This window comes from Branchiostoma lanceolatum, chromosome 5 (genome assembly GCF_035083965.1).
Source record: "Branchiostoma lanceolatum isolate klBraLanc5 chromosome 5, klBraLanc5.hap2, whole genome shotgun sequence".
Classification (NCBI taxonomy): Eukaryota; Metazoa; Chordata; class Leptocardii; order Amphioxiformes; family Branchiostomatidae; genus Branchiostoma; species Branchiostoma lanceolatum.
In genome coordinates this window covers 4,612,507-4,631,870 of record NC_089726.1, presented here as the reverse complement: position 1 = coordinate 4,631,870, position 19,364 = coordinate 4,612,507, and the positions used below count along the sequence as shown (strand labels likewise).

General features: G+C 41.9%; 1 protein-coding gene across 14 annotated transcripts in view; it reads left to right on the top strand.

Annotated features, from left to right (window-relative positions):
- Positions 1–19,364, top strand: part of LOC136434517 (forkhead box protein P1-like) — a 61,113-nt gene that overhangs the window by 29,342 nt on the left and 12,407 nt on the right. For 8 of the 14 annotated variants that reach the window (XM_066427363.1, XM_066427360.1, XM_066427373.1 and 5 more), the window contains 10 exons: positions 7,208–7,360; positions 10,341–10,454; positions 11,603–11,722; positions 11,931–12,143; positions 12,684–12,774; positions 14,299–14,566; positions 15,690–15,803; positions 16,651–16,738; positions 17,364–17,504; positions 18,220–18,267. In XM_066427363.1, coding sequence (XP_066283460.1) covers positions 7,208–7,360; positions 10,341–10,454; positions 11,603–11,722; positions 11,931–12,143; positions 12,684–12,774; positions 14,299–14,566; positions 15,690–15,803; positions 16,651–16,738; positions 17,364–17,504; positions 18,220–18,267 — 1,350 coding nt within the window. The remainder of the gene's footprint in view (positions 1–7,207; positions 7,361–10,340; positions 10,455–11,602; positions 11,723–11,930; positions 12,144–12,683; positions 12,775–14,298; positions 14,567–15,689; positions 15,804–16,650; positions 16,739–17,363; positions 17,505–18,219; positions 18,268–19,364) is intronic. The other 6 variants (XM_066427368.1, XM_066427367.1, XM_066427370.1 and 3 more) reach the window with 6 other exon arrangements.

Here is a 19,364-nt window from a genome sequence, read left to right as displayed (position 1 = left end):
TCTATGTGCCTGGTGTGGAGGCACATGTATGTATTGTTTTCTTTGGTTGGAGATATATAGGTACACAATTTCAGTTGCCAACTGAATTCAGGTTTGAATTCCAATTTAATCTTTTCCGTTCACAATATCGCTAGCTGTCAAAGATCTGTTGATACTAATGATAGCATTATTGGGTTAGACTTCTTGCATGTACAAATTTTGACTCAATTTTTTGCTTTCAACCTGCATATCAAGACTATCATTTCCATTTCAGGAGTTCAAGTTTAAAGTTGAATTTGAGCTTTCCTTTTGGGAGTACGTGTTTTGGGGAATCAAAGTTCATTTGGTGATTGTTTAGACTGCTTGTATGTATGTGTATGCAGCTGGTATGACTCAACATTTTTCTGTTACCTGGATATTATTTTTTTGATTATTAGCGATAGGTTAACACATATAAGGTTTTATGTGTTAAAACTTGAGTATGATATTTCCTGTCAATACAGGAATTTAGTTGCAGTTGTTCACTTCTTGTATGTATAATTATGCAAGGTGGGTGGTTTACATGTAAGTCCAAACCTCTGTCAGTCTGTGTAACTGTGATGTTACACTGTACTTTTCTTTGATTGGGGATGAATGCTCAGATGTACAGTTTCAGGTGTCCAAGTTCGAATCCCAGCGAGAAGGTAGGACGCTAGCTCTCGGGTTACGTTTGATGGATAACTTAATTACGCCACTTGTTCCAGCAGAATTAGGCTCTCGTACTTAATAACCCCTCGTTGGACGGCTCATATTTCATGCGTCATATCGTAGAAGTGGGTGTGCTGTTTCGCTCCGTCCGAGTGGTATGGGGGGGACGTAATTTTTATGTACCGCGCTCCGCACGTGCTCTCAGACGCGAGCGCTCAAGAGGGCGGCAATTGCATCACTTACGCGCGGTGATGGAATCGGAGATGTCTGCGTGATACGAGAGATGCGACGACAAGGGTTTCGAAATGGCGTAAAAGTCACTGAATGATGTGTAAAGGACTTCTTGTATTGATACAGTAATGGGTGTACATTTAAAATCTCTCTGGGGAAAAAAAGTGCTCGAAAAAAGTCTGTACAGGTGCACAGAAGTTGGGCGGGTCAGATTTTGTGTACTGCGTATTCTCAGGTATAGAAGTGGGACTAAATGTAACTGGACTTTTAGTAAAAGACAAAATTGTGTGTTTTTAGGGAGGGGGGTCAGAACAGTGACAGAATAAAACACTGATCAAACAAATGTTAAGCCTCACTTTGAATGAAATTTAGTTAATTTTAGACATTTATGATTTTGTACTGAAAACAAAAGGATTACATTTTGAGTTTTATTAAATTAATGTTGAGATTTGTGCACACAGGATTGTGCCTAGCTTACCGACAGTTCCCTCATGTTTTGACAGCGTGTGACAATTTCCAGTGTAACATGGCCCTGAAAGTATGCTGGAAGAGTCCATTTTGGTCATAGTTTTTTTTTAAATATTTTCTAAAATAAATGAATATTTTGACCTGTGCCAACATGATAGGATTAATAAAGCTAGCAGTTGTAAGATATGTGAAGTCTTTTAGGTCAGTAGTATGACTTTCACCCCTCCACATTATATAAAGAATGGAATAGTCTAAAGGCCATGTTCATTCAAGGGAGTGAAATATCAGGTTTGTTTGCTTGCAAATAATACGCCAAAAATAATTACTCAAGCAACTGGATAAGATTTTGAAACAGTCAGACGTTTCAGATAGCATTCGCTATCTTTCCTCAGTGACTAAAGAAGGATCTGGTAGAACTAGGTTTTATACCAAAACTCTGAATAGCTTATGTTAATGAAGGGAAGACAATTTCAGATGGTTCAATACGATAGTAAGCTTGCAATAGTTTTTAGTTTCCACCTTTTTTCTTGCCAATGCCTTTCCTATGTTAGTGCTTCTCTCCTAGTTTAACAGTGTTGTTATATAAAGAGTGCTGAAATTTCTGGACTTGTGGGACATTTCTATTTATTATTATGGGGGGGGGGTGTTCTTACAAAAGCAATGACTTGGAAAAAAAATGCCCATACAAATGTACCGCCTCATTTGGAGGAAAAAATAAACACAAGTCAACCAAGCAGACAATTACTTTGATTTCCATGTGGGGTAAAAAAAAAAACACCTTCAATCTAAACATCAACATCTCATTAGAAGTGAGTCTGCCATGGATTGAAAACACATGTCACTATACTTTGAATAAACATTACACTGTATGGATGCAAGAATAAAGCTAAATTTGAGCATCTGTTTGCCTTTTTCCATTAGGTGTAGCAATTTAATTCACTCTAGTAACTTTCAACATTTGAAATGACCATGCCAGATTTGAATTTTATCAGTCTCTTGAATGCCCAAATCTTGCAAGAAGTGTCCTTGACGAGTTTTCTGGATGGGCTTGATTGCAACTTCAGGACAAGTCAGAGTGTTGGACAAGGACATTAAGGTGAGGACCTGGTCCTACACCGGTTCTAAGTACCTGAAAATAGAACAATTACCACACGTGCTAGTGCTTAAGGTGGCTGGCGTGACGTCAAACGTATCGTCATGGTTACTTTTAAGGATCCTGCATGGAACATTCATCATTTCATGTACCAATACGTGTACACGTATCTGCTAATAGGAGAAAACTTCTGCCGCTATGTTATGTAATCATAATTATGTACCAAGCTGGCAGGGTATACTTTTAGTTGCCAAGTTTTCAGGTTTTTAACGAAACAAGGCTTTGCCATGAGAATCCATACTACAGTATCTTGTCATGGTGATGATGTTGGATGTTGTTTGCCCCTTACCCAGAGCTCTCTGTTTTTCCCAACACGCAAAGTGATCTGTGAAATGGTCTGACCTATAGAGAAAGAAAAGATGAAAACTATTTTTGGTAGGAGACCCAGAAGTTAAGATTTTCAGAGGTCTGATTTTCTTGGGTTAAAAGATTTTTTGACTTTTTTTCCTGACAGTAAAAAATGGATTGTCACGCAATTTGGTTTGTGGTCTGCAGGTCTTGAGAAAGAAAAAAAAAGATTTTGGTCCCCTGGTGGCCTTCCCTAGTACTGCAGCCTTTTTTTAAATCTTGTTCTGAACTTGCGATATATGGCAGGTAACTTTTGGATTGGGGTGTTGTATACCAATTTTCAGGTCATAGCATGCAGAGACACAGAGCCAGATGACATCTAAGAATTGAGAGCTGATAAGCTTTGTTGATTGGTTTAGGACTCTCTACAGTTGCTTTGTTCTAAACTGCTTGCTTGCTATTGTCTGAAACTTTCAAACAGGACAACTCAAGACTTCAATCATAGTACAAATGTACATTGTAGCTTGTAATTATAGAATATTGTCCAGTATGTTTATTGTCTTATTTCCAGATATTTACTTTCTTTAACTTTAAGAAATTGATTTTGCCCGAATATTAGTTGTCTGTTTCTTAGAATTCTACTATTTTCTTTTCATCACATGAACTCGTTAGCATAGATGATGGAGTGGTCAAACGTTGACATCAAAGCGGTCACATGCCTCCGAATGTGACCAATTTGCGAGTCATTTCGCGTCGTGATGTGTCCGCATTGAAAGCGATTTGGAAAGGGCTTGAGATGTACTCCCCTGTAAATGGCCTGGACGTAAGAGTTGGTATTCGGTAATTGCACCCGCTCACGTACACGAACGGACATTCGACAGGTTGAGAAATTTAGGTCAGACAACTCGAGGAATAAGCGCCCAAAGTTGTGTGTTTGTAAAATGCATGTGTCTTTTGTCGTGCAGCCCTGGCTGTGCGTGCGGAATAGCCAAACCAATTAATAACAGAAAAACTTTCCTCACTAATTATGCAAATTATATACTGATTTGCATAATAAGTATCTAATCATGTACATCATCACTCAAGCTATCTACTTACCAAAAATCATAACCATCCATCAAGCCCTTCTTGAGTTATTCCCTTTCAAAGTCTGAAGCAAAACCTGCTTCTGCAGTTCCAAAAAATCCGCTAGGGCGCCAAAACCTATACCACTTACTCTCCGTTCAAACAGCTATCTACCAGTCGAAAACCAGGACCATAGCATGTCCAGAACACGAGATATCGAAACAGGAAGTTCCACTGCAGTACCGTAAAAAGCCGCTAGGGGACCCAAAATCTAATCATTTCCAAGTCTCATCAAGACCTACATGTACCCAGCTACCAAATATCAAGACAATCCATCCAAGCCTTCTCGAGTTACGCTGTTTGTTACAAACACACAAACACACAAACGCTACCCTCTGCATAACCTTCTCGGTGAAGGTACATGTACATAGGTCAGAGGCGGTAGAACTACCTGTAATCAGTAGGAAAACTAGTCAAACATTCCTCCTTTCTTCAAGCTCTTTTCCACTAAACGGCGATCGTTGAGCGACCGAAATTGGATTATTGTGATCGGAATATGATGCACGATGTAAAGTTATGATTTGAAAACCAACAGAATCACAAGACGTTAAAAGAGTCTGTCCTCTATCTATGAAATTCGAAGGGAGACCTGATAAATTGGTCGTTTAGCATTCGCAGCCTGTAGTGGAAAAGGGGTGTAGCCTCATGCTTGATGATGTCACATAATCATGACCATCATTGAATTCGAAGCCAGTGCAGGAGCTATCTGATTGTATTTCAAGTGAAACAATCTTGATCTGGCAATGTTTCAAGTGAGACAAAGTTGAAGCGATGGTTTCTTTATTTTATTTTAGCACATGTGACCACACTGGCAGACGTAATTCTGTGATCTTACAAGTGGCGTGACGTCCCGTGCTTTTGGGCACATGTTGAGCGATAGATGACAGAAAAGTGTCCAGAATGCCTTTGCAGTTTTATCTTTGAGTAAACCAGTGAATAATTGAATTTGAGACCCTAAACCTAAATCAAAATGATGGAAATAACCAAGTCAGAATTTTTCTTGATTATAGATCGCCATTGTTTAACTTGTACTCCTTTTTTCAGTAATACACAAAATTTAGATGTAGGTTTGCTATTTGCTGTAGTTGTTAGGAACACTTTTCCACCTTTTCTTGAATGTGGTAAATGACAATTATCTTTTTTATGATAATCAAAAAATCTAGGCACCACCTTTTTTTTGAAGGATGATTTGTAAGTAGTAGCCAACAAATGTCACTACCACCTGTTGGCCCATTACAGTTATTATAGCCCGAGAAGTTTCCAGAAATGGAATTCAGTAATCGGACATTGAAAGACTCTTTCAGTTACTGTATGACCACACTTATACATAATGGCATTCTCTACACAGTCTACAATGTAAATCACAATCCTCAATTGTCAACATACCTACCTAAAGAGATCTTAAAGAGGATATATCTAGATAGGGATTTTAGTCCGACTGTGATAAAGGTATGCTAGAGATTGAGCAAAGAACTGCAGTTGTGTAGAAGCTTGCTTAGACTATCAGAAAGTCCAAATCATTTTTGCTGAGTTGCCACCAATTTTATGCACGTTTTTGTGACGAGAGCATACTTGTATATTAGTTTACATGTAGCAGCACTCACTCTAAGATGATTTTTAAACCCATCCGATCGCTATGTCTATGTCATAAGAAAAGATGCATTTTTTTGGTAATTGGCTCTTGAGTGTTCTTCTGTGAGGTTTGTAGACAAACCAAAGTTCTTTGAGCGATCGTCATCTAAGTCGTTGGCGGTCTAAAAATACTTGTGCGATAATCAGGCAAATGCAACACATGGACACCACCGTTCCTTCAAGTCCTTCTCGTTTTAAAGATGCGATTATTGGCGCAAAGTTTTTGACCTTGGCGAATGCGGCACGTGTGGGTACTTTTGTTTTTGGACGACTGTTAACGTAGTGGCGGCGATGTCACGTTGACTGGGCCGGCCTCGTGGTCAGAGTGTACTCACGAGGGTGTCCGGGACCCACGTTCCGCGCCGGGTGAAGATGGGAGAAGTGTCAAACGATTTGCATAACCGGCTCGCTGGGAGCGTAGAGCCTAGGGGCGATTGAATAAATACTGGAGTATTGTCGCCATATACTGGACTGACACGATTGAGAAATTGGGAGGTACGTGTACGTCAGGAGTTATCAGGCTGTCAACGGTTCTGTATTACTTATTGGATGGAGTGCTCTGGACTAGCAAAGAGGGTATTTGATTTTTCGTTGTGCAGTGTGGGTCTTTGTTAATGTTAGAGGTGTCTGTGACATTGTTATAATTTGGTTGTGGTCTAAAATGTTAGATTTGATTTATTTGATTTATTGTAATATTACTAATAAGGGATACAGCCAGGGACAAGTATGTTATGGAGTATTGTGAGCCATTTATCTATGAGGGATTTGGATTTTCGCTCATGCAGTTTCGGAAGTAGTTTGTATATATTATTGATTTTTTTTCTACGATGAATTATTTTGAGGCAAAATTTTGTAAAAAGTAATCAGTAATGCTTTTTAATTAATGGTGACTTTGTCATCAGCATTTCAGCCGTAATCTTTTGATGAATAGTACTGGGGACTTTTCAAGATGTCATTGATTTTGTGATAGTTGTATCGAAACTATACGATACATGATTTTATAAGGTTGCTCGGTCATTATTACCTTTGCCAGGTACATCAATTTAGTAATGGTGTTTACTTTTGAACTGTATGATATCTCAAGGAGCTATTGATAAATTGTTATGAAATTTGGTACATGGTTAGTGCTTGACCTATCAAAGAAATTATTTTGTAACCCTTGCTTGTTACCCTAGCAGAACAGTTTTTTTGTATGTCGTGGTCTTGACATGCTACTGTACGTTCACAATTTTTTGCGTGGTGGAAAGCCTTTGTGCTTGGGAATAAGTGACATAGGTTTCAGCCCCCTACCAGCTGTCATGGGAACTGCAGGGACATTTTTACAAACCACTTTTACATGATCTTGACATGGTAATTGGTTACAATTTCTTGCGAGGTGGAAAGCCTTTGTTCTCAAGAAGAAGTGATTTAATCCCCCTACCAGCTGTCTAGGGAACTACAGGGACATTTTTACAAACCTGACTCTTAGTCTAACATGTCATTCTCTTCTGTGTGTCGTACATGAGGCGCCGACAAGTGAAACTTAGAAAGCCCTGTGTGCTTGGGAATAAGTGTCATTGGTATATTCCCCCTACCAGCTGTCTTGGGAACTGCAGGGACATTTTTCTAACCACTTACATGTACTTCTCTTCCATTTGTCTACAGGAGGCGGGGATGCCCAACGTTCTACAGGAAACAGCGACGAGTGAAAGCGCGCAACCAACCAGCGGCCGGGTGGCGGGGGGAGGGGACGCGGCGACGCAGAACGCACACGGCGCGACGGAAGCCGACCTGGCGGCGCACATCCAGCAACAGCAGGTCAGTAGAATCAATCAATCAATCAATCAAACTTTACTGCGCAACAAATGTAACAGGTACAATGTATAGCCTTGGTCTTACTCTTAAGCAGTATGAAATATGAAGACATTATATGCCTTTGCCTATAACAATGCTAACTATTTGCATAAAAAGTGTCTAATCATGTACATCATCACTCAAGCTATCTACCTACCAAAAATCATTACCATCCATCAAGCCCTTCTTGAGTTATTCCCTTTCAAAGTCAGACGCAAAACCTGCTCCTGCAGTTCCAAAAAAGCCGCTAGGGGGCCCAAACCCACACCACTTACTCTCTGTCCAAAGATCTATCTACCACTCAAAAATAAGTTCCATAGCATGTCCAGAACACGAGATATCAAAACAGGAAGTTCCGCTGCAGTACCGTAAGAAGCCGCTAGGGGGCCCAAAATCTCATCGTTTTTAGGTCTCATCAAAACCTACCAACATACCAAATATCAAGACAATCCATTAAGGCATTCTCGAGTTATCCTGTGCCACTACAAACAGACAAACAAACAGACAAACGCTACCCTCTGCATAACCTTCTCGGCGAAGGTAATGAGTCCTACATAACTCAACACTATGCTATTCAATATTAGTGATACAGTATACGTACATGTTGTATATAGAATAGGATTACAATGTCATGATAATACCCAGGAAACAAAGATTACATCAACTGCCTGCGTCAACAACTTTCCTTTTTTCTCTTGCTAGAACTTTACTCTTAGAAGTGTCAGTGGACAAAGATAATTAATTGATACAGCCCTATAGGGATAGACTTTGAAGTGATGATGACGATAGTGGGAGTGATGATGATGATGGTAATGATGATGATCATGATGGTATTTTGAAGATGATGATGATAATGATGATGATGATGATGGTATTTTTGATGATGAATGATGGTGATGATGATGATGATGATGATGATGATGGGCGACATTTGATGAATATCAAGACAATCAAGTTCTCCACATTTGACAAAGGCTCTTTCTTCAGAGCCAAACTGTTTAAAAGCCGATTTTTGAATGGTAAATTGAACAACTACACATCCCGAGGAATGTAGTTTGGTTATGTACAATCTTGATGTACCATTGTTTATTTCCACTGATGAAACAAAATAAAACACAAGACAGGGTTGATCTTAGACAGAAACCCCTGTCTCAATAACAGACGTCCACCTTTGCCTTACTAAAACTCCGGGAGAGGAAAATCGAGACGCTCCTTGCATTCCTCATCAGGTACAAGCAGTAAACAAAGCGGTGCAAAACAAACACCCGACCCCAACTTTGTATACGCAAGGAAGCTTAATCTTAAACCTGGCTGATCTGGGGAATTAGACATGTTTGGGCCTTTATTAAACTTGAAGTTGACCCTGGTTGACCGCCACCAGCTGTAGAAACAATTGGTAAACTTGGGGTATCCCGCGGGACGAAACTCGGTCCCTGCGAAATCCCTGAAAAATTAAAACAAGGCCCTGCTTGGAATTTATTGTTTTGTTACAGGGGTGCGTTGCTCCGCCCACATGCCAAGTTGAAGTTTGCTACAGTTTCCTGTGTGCAAAGGGATGGTTTGATTTTGCGCTGTATGGGAATACTCTAGATTCTGAAATTTTTACAAGGCCCTGCTTGGAATTTATTGTTTTGTTACAGGGGTGCATTGCTCCACCCCCTTGCCAAGTTGAAGTTTGCTACAGTTTCCTGTGTGCAAAGGGATGGTTTGATTTTGCGCTGTATGGGAATACTGTAGATTCTGAAATTTTTTCAATTGAAATTGTCACTCAACCCATCACACAGTTAAGTGAGTAAACATAATGTAGACTGTCTTTTATTATGTTACTACCGAGGTTTCAATCACAAAGTAAAGATACTAAAAGGTTGGTAGCCTTTTTAAGGACGTAGGGGTAATGGGTAATGTTTTCCACCGTGTCTATGGCAATGTATTGGAAGGCGGAGCCCAACCCTCTCCTTCCACTGCCAGAGTATTTTTTCTCCCATTCTCGTATTCCGAAACAGCGTAAATGTATGAAGACAGTGACAGATGAAGCAATTAACGGTGCAATTGTATACATATTTACAGGTCTTTTGGTAAAAGCGAAGTAAACACTGCAAATCCAGACTATACAAATGTCTTGTGTTTCGTTTGGTTCATTTCCGTGGGTTCTGTACCTTTGACATTTACAAGACTACTAATTACAAGAGTTTACAGAGTGAATGGCTTAGCGTATGGTATCCCTAGGCCTGCCTCTGGATCACAGGGTTTGGGGTTTGAATCCTGGCCTGTTGTTGTTCACCTTACAAGTTGTATATGTTTAACCATCACAGCCCCAAGGATGGATTATACATTGTAAGATTTGGTATGGTATGGTATGGTTGACCACACACCACTACCCGGTGAACAAGCTGTAGTGGCCTGTGTGGCCCAAGGGCTAAAGAAACAGAGATGGGCATCGCTCCTATACACATGTGGGAAGGATTGACAAACTAACATTTTGCCTTTGCTGTTATAGTTATGTTGACCTTCTCTTTACTGCCCTATTAAACCCCATAACCAATAGAGAATCGTTATCTACTACATGTCTAGGCATTGGAAGGCGGAGTATATCCCTCTCCTTGCACTGCCTTTTACCTCCCCAGACAGGTACCACTTTTTACACCTGGGTGGAGTGAAGAAAGTCGTGTAAAGTGCCTTTCCCAAGGGCACAACGTCTAGCCAGGAATTGTACCCGTCGATCTCATGTCCTTTAGCCTACAGTTGTACTTCAGTGTGTTAAAGGTTAAACCTTACAGACTGTAGTGTACATGTTTATGTAACTATTTTGCCTGACTACTGTGTTGTTGGGGTGGTAGTGTACTGTTGTACTTGTATGTGTGTATGTGACTACATATTCTGCCTGACTGCTGTAGTGTACATGTGTATGTTACTATCCTGACTGCCTGCCCTGTTGTTGCTGTAGGCCCTGCACCAAGCCATCCTGCTCCAACACCAGCAGCAGCAGCAGCAGCAGGCTCTGAAAGGGGCCAAGCAGGGAGACAAGGGTGTGCCGGTCTCCGCCGCACAGATGCCGCAGGTACGACTCTGAAGCCTACGTAAAGGAAAGAAAGGAAAGAAATCTCAAACCAGTTTAGCTCAAATGAACTCAATGAACAGAATTGAGCTACTCTTCCACTGGTCGTGACAGAGGACACAGACACTATGTACAGTATTTACAGGTTCATTGTACCGGGGAAATTCCCCTAGCTCTTTTCGACAAATGCAATGAACAGTGGACCACGGCTTAACGTCCCGTCCTAAGGACTGCGATCTTTAACGGTAGCGTGCATGTCGGGTGAGCGACACAGCCGGGATCGAACCCGGAGCTTCTAGTTCCAGAGGCAAGATCGCTAACCACTGGACTACGCACGCTACACGTAATTACCAACATCACTACCCACTACTGTCCTTGTCTACCCCCCTTTTTTACCCTTTGTTTGAACCTGTTACTAACGTTAGCGCAGCTGCTAATAGTCCGCTTCATAGTGGGCTAAGCAGTGAAGGAAAGAAGACGAAGAAAGCCACATTATGGTAAAAATGTTGATACTAAGTCAGCACAAAGTTCAGCACTTACCAACAAGCTTTCGACCTGTCCGAGGTGACGTAGGCTTTGGGTCGAATCAACTTGAGAAGGACAGAGGACTGTTGGAAAACTTGTTGGTAAGCGCTTCACTTTGTGTAGGGAAATATTGTGTAAATTAAATACCCTGTTGATTGCTATTACAGATGAACCTTCAAACGAATGTTGATAGTCTGTTTGCAACACATTAAGCCCCTGTCACACATTCAGGATCTTCCCAAGACTTTGCTTCCAACGACTCCCCAACCAAGGTTGACGCTTGGAATCCATCCTATTCTAGCTCCAGTTCATTCCTCTGATCACATCCAATTCCAAGCAGAATATGGCTTTCCCAACTTTGATTTTTCCAAATTTGTGGTCACCTCGCCCAGATGACTTTTGGGACACCTTGTCAACCAGCACCCAACCACAGATGACCTTGCTCCCAACAAATCCCCAACCATGGTCTGGAGAAAGTCGGGAGGCCATGTGTGACAAGGGCTTAAAACTGGAATCTATCCTGCTCTAGCTCCGGCCATAGCTGCTGCCTGTGTTAGTGTATTATTGTACTGTCGCAATTACAATCAAATCAAATCAAAATGATATGATGCCTACTTCCTCTGCAGGTTTTGCTGGCTCCCCAGCAGCTGACGCCTGTGCAGCTGCAGCAGATCTTGCAGCAGCAGGTGTTGTCTCCGCAGCAGCTGCAGCAACTCATGGCACAACAGACGCTCATCCAACAACAGGTGACTAGACACAACAGTCTTTTTTTTCTAAATTCAAACATATATCTGATTCAGTACATAGCACAACAGGTTAATTTGTCCCTAAACCCAAGCGAGAAACCTTCAGAAGATTGATAGCCTACTGTGGGCCTAATGTCTGGAACAGACTACTGCCAGGTACATGTACTGCTCCGAATCTGACTTCACACCAACCTTTCTGTTTCCCCAGCATCAGCTACAGGAGCTGTACACCAAACCGGGAGTCAACAAGGACCAGCAGCTGAAGATGCAGCAGCAGCTACAGGAGCAGCTGGGCCTCCAAATGCTGCAGCAGCAGCAGGCCATGGCGGCGCTGGTGGCCACCACGGGCGGGAAGCAGCCGGACGCCAGCAAACAGCAACAACTGCAGCAGATGGCTCTACAGCAACAACTCATGTTACAGGTCGGTACTGTGAAGCTTTAATTTTTTTAACAAAATATTCAAACGCTTACACACAGCAAGAGATTTTGCTATTTTTTGGGAAGCTTTCAAGATGCACGCTGTGTCTTCTTCAACCCGGTTAAGTCAGATTTCGTCTTCAAGTTCTCTTGTCATGTTACAGGTCAGTAATTAGTTCGGTCAAGTCTCATACGTCCACACAGTACTCTAAGACCGGCCCCTTAAGAAAAATGGTGAATATTGAGTTACCTACTAATCTACGTGTACAGCATCAGTTATTCCCAAGATATGTGCACATAAGACATTGTTGAGAAAGTCCTTGATAACACTATCAAATGTAGAGGCTCACTACTCTGAGGGACTGATATTTTACCTGCATTTCCCGTAAAATATTCTGTGTGTTTTTGCGTACAAAGGAAGAGTCAGGAAGTATTTCTTGATTAAGGGGATTTTTCTTTTTCATTTACCTAAGGAAGAAGTTTTCTCTTTTTTTTCTGTGATCTGTTTTCTCACACTCTGTTTTTGTTTTCTTGATTTTTGCAGATGCAACAGGCGCAGCAACAGCAGCTGATCTTCAGACAACACGGCCTGGTGCAAACCCAGCAGGGCATCGTGCCTGTCCAGCTCACACAAGGTGAGGGGGTGGGGTAGAACAGGGCGTGATGATCTTGTAGGGTCAAGGGTTAAAGGTTTACCTTGTCCGACTTTAGAAGGTCAAAGTTAATGGGTATTGTACCTGTCCATCTCACATAAGGTCAAAGTGAGGGAGGGGGGTAGAATAGGGCTGGATGACCTTGAAGGTTCACCATGTCTGACCTGAAAAGGTCAAAGTTACAGATATTGACCTGTCCACTGTGCACAGAATGAGAGAAAGTTCAAAACATGTTTATTGGTCCGTGTTACTGTTGGACAGATGTAAAAGGCTGTCCATTTGTAGCCTGGTTTCAACCAAGCCCCGTGTCCACCCGCCGCCTGTAACGGCTAGGGGAGAGAAACCCCAGGACAGCTGGAGTTTGCGTGATACAGACTAGTCCATTTGTAATGTACAATTTGTATGCTGCATGTTGCACCAGCTCCACCTGTCTGTTGACTTACAAACTGCAGATCATTTTCATTACCCACCATCTTTGATCATTGCATGAATGAACAATATTGTTTTTTCTCTACTTAATTACCATTTCAAATTCAATTTTGTTCTTACCACCACTAATTTATAGTTTTCTTTTTTTACTAGGTGTATGATTTGGAGATTTTGTCCATATTTCAGAATCTTCTTTCTGTTTAAGGGAGTAAGGTCCAGCCTACCCCCCCTCACACTTTCCCAACATCATATCATATGGTACAGTTCCAGTACTTCCCCCCTCCCCACCCTGGAACAGCCCAAGTTTGTAGCACAGAGGTGTCTCCTCCAAGTGGATATAATTTTAGTTTGATTTCTAACATTTTGTTTTATCACCAGCCTTTTTTCTTCTTCAGGAGTTGGTCATTATAACATCTATCCTTCCCCCCTCCCCCAAATGAAGTGGAGGTGTCCAGTTTTGTAGGTCCCTCCATGTCCCCTTCCTCTCCCCCCCCAGATGAAGTGGAAGTGTCCAGTTGTGTAGCACACGCGGGTTTCCATTTCATTTTAGTATAATTTCTAACATTTTGTTTTATCAACAGCCTTTTTTCCTCCTTTAGGAAGTTGGTTGTTACATACATGTAACACCTCTCCCTTCAGTGTCCCCCTCCCTCTCCCCTCCCCCCCAGATGAAGTGGAAATGTCCAGTTGTGTAGCACACGCGGGTTTCCCCTTCATTTTAGTTTGATTTTTAACATTTTGTTTCATCAGCAGCCTTTTTTCCTCCTTTAGGAAGTTGGTTGTTACATACACATGTAACACCTCTCCCTTCAGTGTCCCCCTCCCTCTCCCCTCCCCCCCAGATGAAGTGGAAGTATCCAGTTGTGTAGCACACGCGGGTTTCCCTTTCATTTTAGTTTGATTTCTAACATTTTGTTTCATCAGCAGCCTTTCCCCCCCTTTAGGAGCTGGTCATTATAACATCTCTCCCTTCAGTGTCCCCCTCCCTGTCCCCTCCCCCCCCCCCCGATGAAGTGGAAGTGTCCAGTTGTGTAGCACACGTACGCGGGTTTCCGCCCTCCTGCCTCCCCTCTGTAGGTCTGTCCCCCGCCGAGCTCCAGGCGATCTGGACGCAGCTGACTGCCGGCGGAATCGTCCATGACCCTACCAAGGCCACTAACAACATCACTGTCAATGTCGCAGCAACCTCCACCACGGCTGGGGGGACTCCCGCCACCACGATTCCGACGTCGCCGTCCGTGCCAGCTGCACCGGTCATGAATGGGCAGGCGTTCGCCTCGGCAGCCGGGGACGCAGCCTTGTTACACGCAGGACTTGTCATGGCCAACCCACACACGATTTCCAGGTGAGGAAAAAAGTGTTCGCTTTGATGATAATAATGGTTTATTCGTCACAATTGGGCACTGTGCGTTACAGAGTGGCAGGGTTCCATAGTTACACTCAGGACTCGTCATGGGCAACCTACATACGATTTCCAGGTGAGGAACAAAGGTGTTCACTTAAACTGGCAAAGAGAAAGTATTAGAGGGTAGAAAAAGGCCAAGAATGCTGTGTATTAACTTTAAGCCCCTGTTAGCACTCACCTTGTTACAAGCAGGACAACCCACACACGATTTCCAGGTGAGGAACAAATGTTTGCACTTAAACACACAAAGTGGTGCATAAAAAGAGTTAGACGGTAAAAAGAGGCCACTAATTCTATCTATCAGCCACTGATACACCTAGCTGACCTTCTCTAGACCATGGTTGTGAGTAAGTCATGAGCGAGGTCATCTGTGGTTAGGAGTCGGTCGGTGAGGTTGCTTACAGTCTGTAGAAGTCATCTGTGCTAGCTGCCTATAAGCTTTGAAAAACCAAAGTCAGGAAAGTCATATCAGGGCTCGAAATTCATTTATGGAAATAAGTGCACTGGTGCACCCGACAAAAAAAATTAGATGCACAGAAAAAATTTTGGGTGCACCACATAAAATAAAGTTGAATGTCAGCAAAACAAAATTACCAAGTTTAAAGCTCTTAAGAACTACAATCTGTAATTCTATAGCTAACTAGATACATCAAACGAAGGGTAATTTTAGCTATTCTTTTTAAAAGTCAAGCAAGTCAAGATACTTACATTTCAAGAGTATTTTCTGTATACTAGTGTACAATAGTACCCTTATCTTATAGCCTACAAAAATATCTAGGTGCACTGGTGCACCCACAGTCCAAAATTAGGTGCACAGCTCCAATTTTGGGGGCACACAGGTGCACATGCACCCACTATTTCGAGGCCTTCATATTCTGCTTGTATGCAATCAGACTCAGGAACGAACTGGAACTAGATTACATGTAGGCTGGATTCCAGGCTACTCTCAACCAACCTTGGTCAGGGAGTACTCAGTAGCAAAGTCGTGGAAAGGTCCTGAATGTGTCCTCTATTGTGTCTTGTCTGCATGATTGGTCTGACCAATGTCTGTTTCTGTTTCTAGCCCGATCGCAGATGGTCGCAACTCGCCAGGGCACAACCACCCGCTCTACGGGAACCGCATGTGCAAGTGGCCGGGATGTGAAGCCGTCTGCGAGGACTTCGGCCTCTTTCTCAAGTAAACAATACTTCCTTTAGCTAAGCAGATTCAGTTCAGTTTCAGTTTATTGATTTGACCAGGAATACAGTTCGCCTGCTGATGCTTTTCAAAGATTCCTGGGGGGGCTCAACCCCTTACATAGAATTACATTACAGCAATAAAAACAACAATTAATAGCAAGTAATACAGCTAGGCATTAGGCAAATAGCTGGCAAAGCAGACAGGCCCTTTCACTGTAAAATCTGAACAGGATAAAGTACATGTCTAACTTCTATTAGTATAGGTCATAGAATGTCAATGTCAAGGCATTACACACATTTAGCCTGCAGCAGAAAGGATCAGAAGGATGTACATGTACTTTTGAATCCTTTATGTTGCAGTTCAGCTAACTTGTATGTGTACTACCTGTAGAGTGGGTAGAATATAAGTTCACTGTTCATTGTATTTTTTCTTTATTGTACATTGAGCATTAATGTTCCAGTATATATTATCTGATATTTGATATCAGGTAATAGTGAAGATGAAATACTACAAAAGAGATAGGATATTGGAGTTTTCTTTTTACACAACTGGTAATGTCCCTCCTGCTCCAATACTATGTTCTACCAACCTGATGAAATTACTTTTGGAAGTACAAAAGAGATGATCTTTCTTTTGAACCAGTCAAAGCCTGCCTGCCTATGTGCTCAGGCCAGAAACTGGCCCCTTGCTTTCCAGGAGGATCCTCCATGTAGTCCTGTCCCTTGCCCTAGCCTCTGCTTCCCGACTGTTTAAGCCAGTGTCCTTCACAATTTGGTCTTTCCATCTCTTCGGTGGTCTTCCCCGGGGTCTGACAAAGCAGTCATGTTTATTTCTTGTCTGCCAGACACCTGAACACAGAACATGCGCTGGATGACAGGAGTACGGCCCAGGCCAGGGTGCAGATGCAGGTGGTCGCACAGCTCGAGTTACAGGTCAGAACACATCCAAGTCTTAACAACATGCTGTGAATCGATTTGAATTTGTAGGTTGTTAATTTCTCGGAAGGAGATGAAATCAGTCATTTTTCGGGGATGAAAACAACAGTAGACTTAGTGACATTTCTGCACCATCGAGCCTGTGTACACGTCAGAGCTCGTCAAGAAAAAAAACTCAGTTCTGAAGTTTGTACTGAAGAGTTCTGTCTTAAAACTACATGTACCACTGAATATTTCACGATTTAATAGTGATGACAATATGGTAGCAAATGTGGTATTTTTCTCACCATAGTCTGGTAAGTCAAAATTCAATTAGCAGGAAAAATATAATTCTGAAGTTTGTGCTGTCAGGGTTCTGTCTTAAACCTTCTCCCTGTAACCAAGACACAATGGGGAGCCAAACGGCTACTTCAGTGTGCTAAAAGTTTAACTTTTTAAACGTTATTCTTTTGTACCATTGAGTCTGTACAAGTCAGAATTCAATTACTGGAAATAATGTAATTTTGATGTTTGTGCTGTCAGAGTTTGTTCTCCCTGTAACCAATACAGAATAAGGTGCCAAATGGCTACTAATCAGTGTGCTTAAGGTTAAACGTTTTAAATTTGCTACTTTTTTTTCCAGTTGGCAAAGGAGCGAGAGCGTCTGCAGGCCATGATGACCCACCTGCACATGAAGCCGGCCGAGCCGAAGGAGCCTGTGAGCACGATTGTAAACCTCCTTCCTTCCCAGTCTACGGTAGCAGGCACACACCCACACCTACAAGTTTGTTCACTACCGCTTCTATTCAGCATGGGTTGTCGTTCGTGGTGTATCCATGTGCATCTTGTCGTAAAACTTGTCTTAAACCCTGTCGTAAGACTTGTCGGGAAATAAGAGAATAAAACATTTTGTACATGTATGACGTATAATGAAATTATAAGCATGCAGCATATCCCAACAATAAGCCTGAACATTGTTTCAAATGCACATGTGCACTGAGATGCATTGTTGGTAATATGTCAAGGTTGAAGGCCCCTGAGACATGAACAAAACACATCATGAAACAAGCATGGTCTAGACAAGAACTGTTTACAAGTTAGGGGACCATCACCTTTGACCTTAGACCTTAGACCATAATGCATCACGACTGCACATGCGCACTTGAGCCTGTGAGTTGGCTTATTGTTCCTGAATCTTTAAAAATTTATCCCTGACGGCTTTTACTGTTACAAAATGGGACAAGATGGCAGCATAACAGCTTCCATTTTCACAAGCTTCCATTTTATTCTTATTAAGTAGTTGTATGGTTGTTGTGTAGCCTCAAATTTGTATTTCCATGTGATGCCATCTAAAACTTATTAAAAGAGATGTTCCCAGCCATAGCTTAGCAGCTAGTGATAGCCCAACGAAAAGGTTTGGTGTGCCCTAGAGATTGGTTATCAATTTTAGTGAGTTTAGAACTAGATGTGTCTAATGTCCAACTTCCTTCACTGTACAGGATTCAAAGTGGATGCTTTCCCAAATGGAAAGGGAGGCTAGAAGCAGGGTACAGGCATCCCTTACTTGTAGTTCAGCTTCTCTTTAGATCAAACTGATCGCATGGTTTGGCAGTGTAGCTCAGAATTAGTGTAGCAAGCTTTATAACCTGTATGGCTGGCTCTGTCTTACATAACCAGATAGTATTGTGAGAATTCTTAACTTCACTAACACATTGGAGATTCAACCAACCATCCTGCTATACTGTGTGCTTTAAGTTATCTTCTCTTATTAAATATGGTTGCAAACAGGGTACCCTGTTAACCCTATTTAGACCGAGGGGGGGGGCTAAAAGTGCCCGCGCCAACTTTGACATCGTATAACTGCCAAACGACATATGGTAGGACAACCAAACTTGGTGACTTTTCCTAAAATTTAGTTGACAACAATATTATGATAAAAGTATAAGTTTATCAGTTTTCGTGTTGCCATGGCAACAGGTTTCTAAAGAGGCATTTTATGCAAATTTCACTAATTTCAATTTAAACATAGTTGTTTTCGGTCCCCAGAAAGTGCGAAATGGAACGAAATGGAACGAAATGGAACGAAATGGAACGAAATGGAACGGAATGGAACGAAATGGAACGAAATGGAACGAACTAAAACATATGTAACATTATGAAATGTAATACCAGTAGATAGCGAAATATAAGGAACGTTGTAACATTCACAGTAGACGGGAACAGGAAGCAAATACATAATATAACGTGTGCTATTTCTTGAATCTATTTGGTAATATTAAATACAACGTTTTTGCCCCGTTTGTGTGGCTAGATTCTTCCCTGAAAATGGGAGAGCCGCGTGCAAAGCGCTCGGCCGCTCTTCCTTGATTTTGCCAACTATCTGCAAATGAACTGCTGCAAATAGCAGCGAAAACCAGCAAATGGAACTGAGTATCGAAGTAAGGACTAGATTATACATAAGTTGGTGGTAACATTGCATCTCGTAATTCACCAAGAGGGCATGAGGCAAGCGTAATTTCATTATTCATACAGCGTGTTTGCGTGTTGTGTGAACTGTGAAATACACATCCTGCTCGTTCACACCCTTCCTTTGTTTTGTCGTGAACAAGTAAGCAGAAATGTCTCCAGAGGTAGTTCTCAGTCC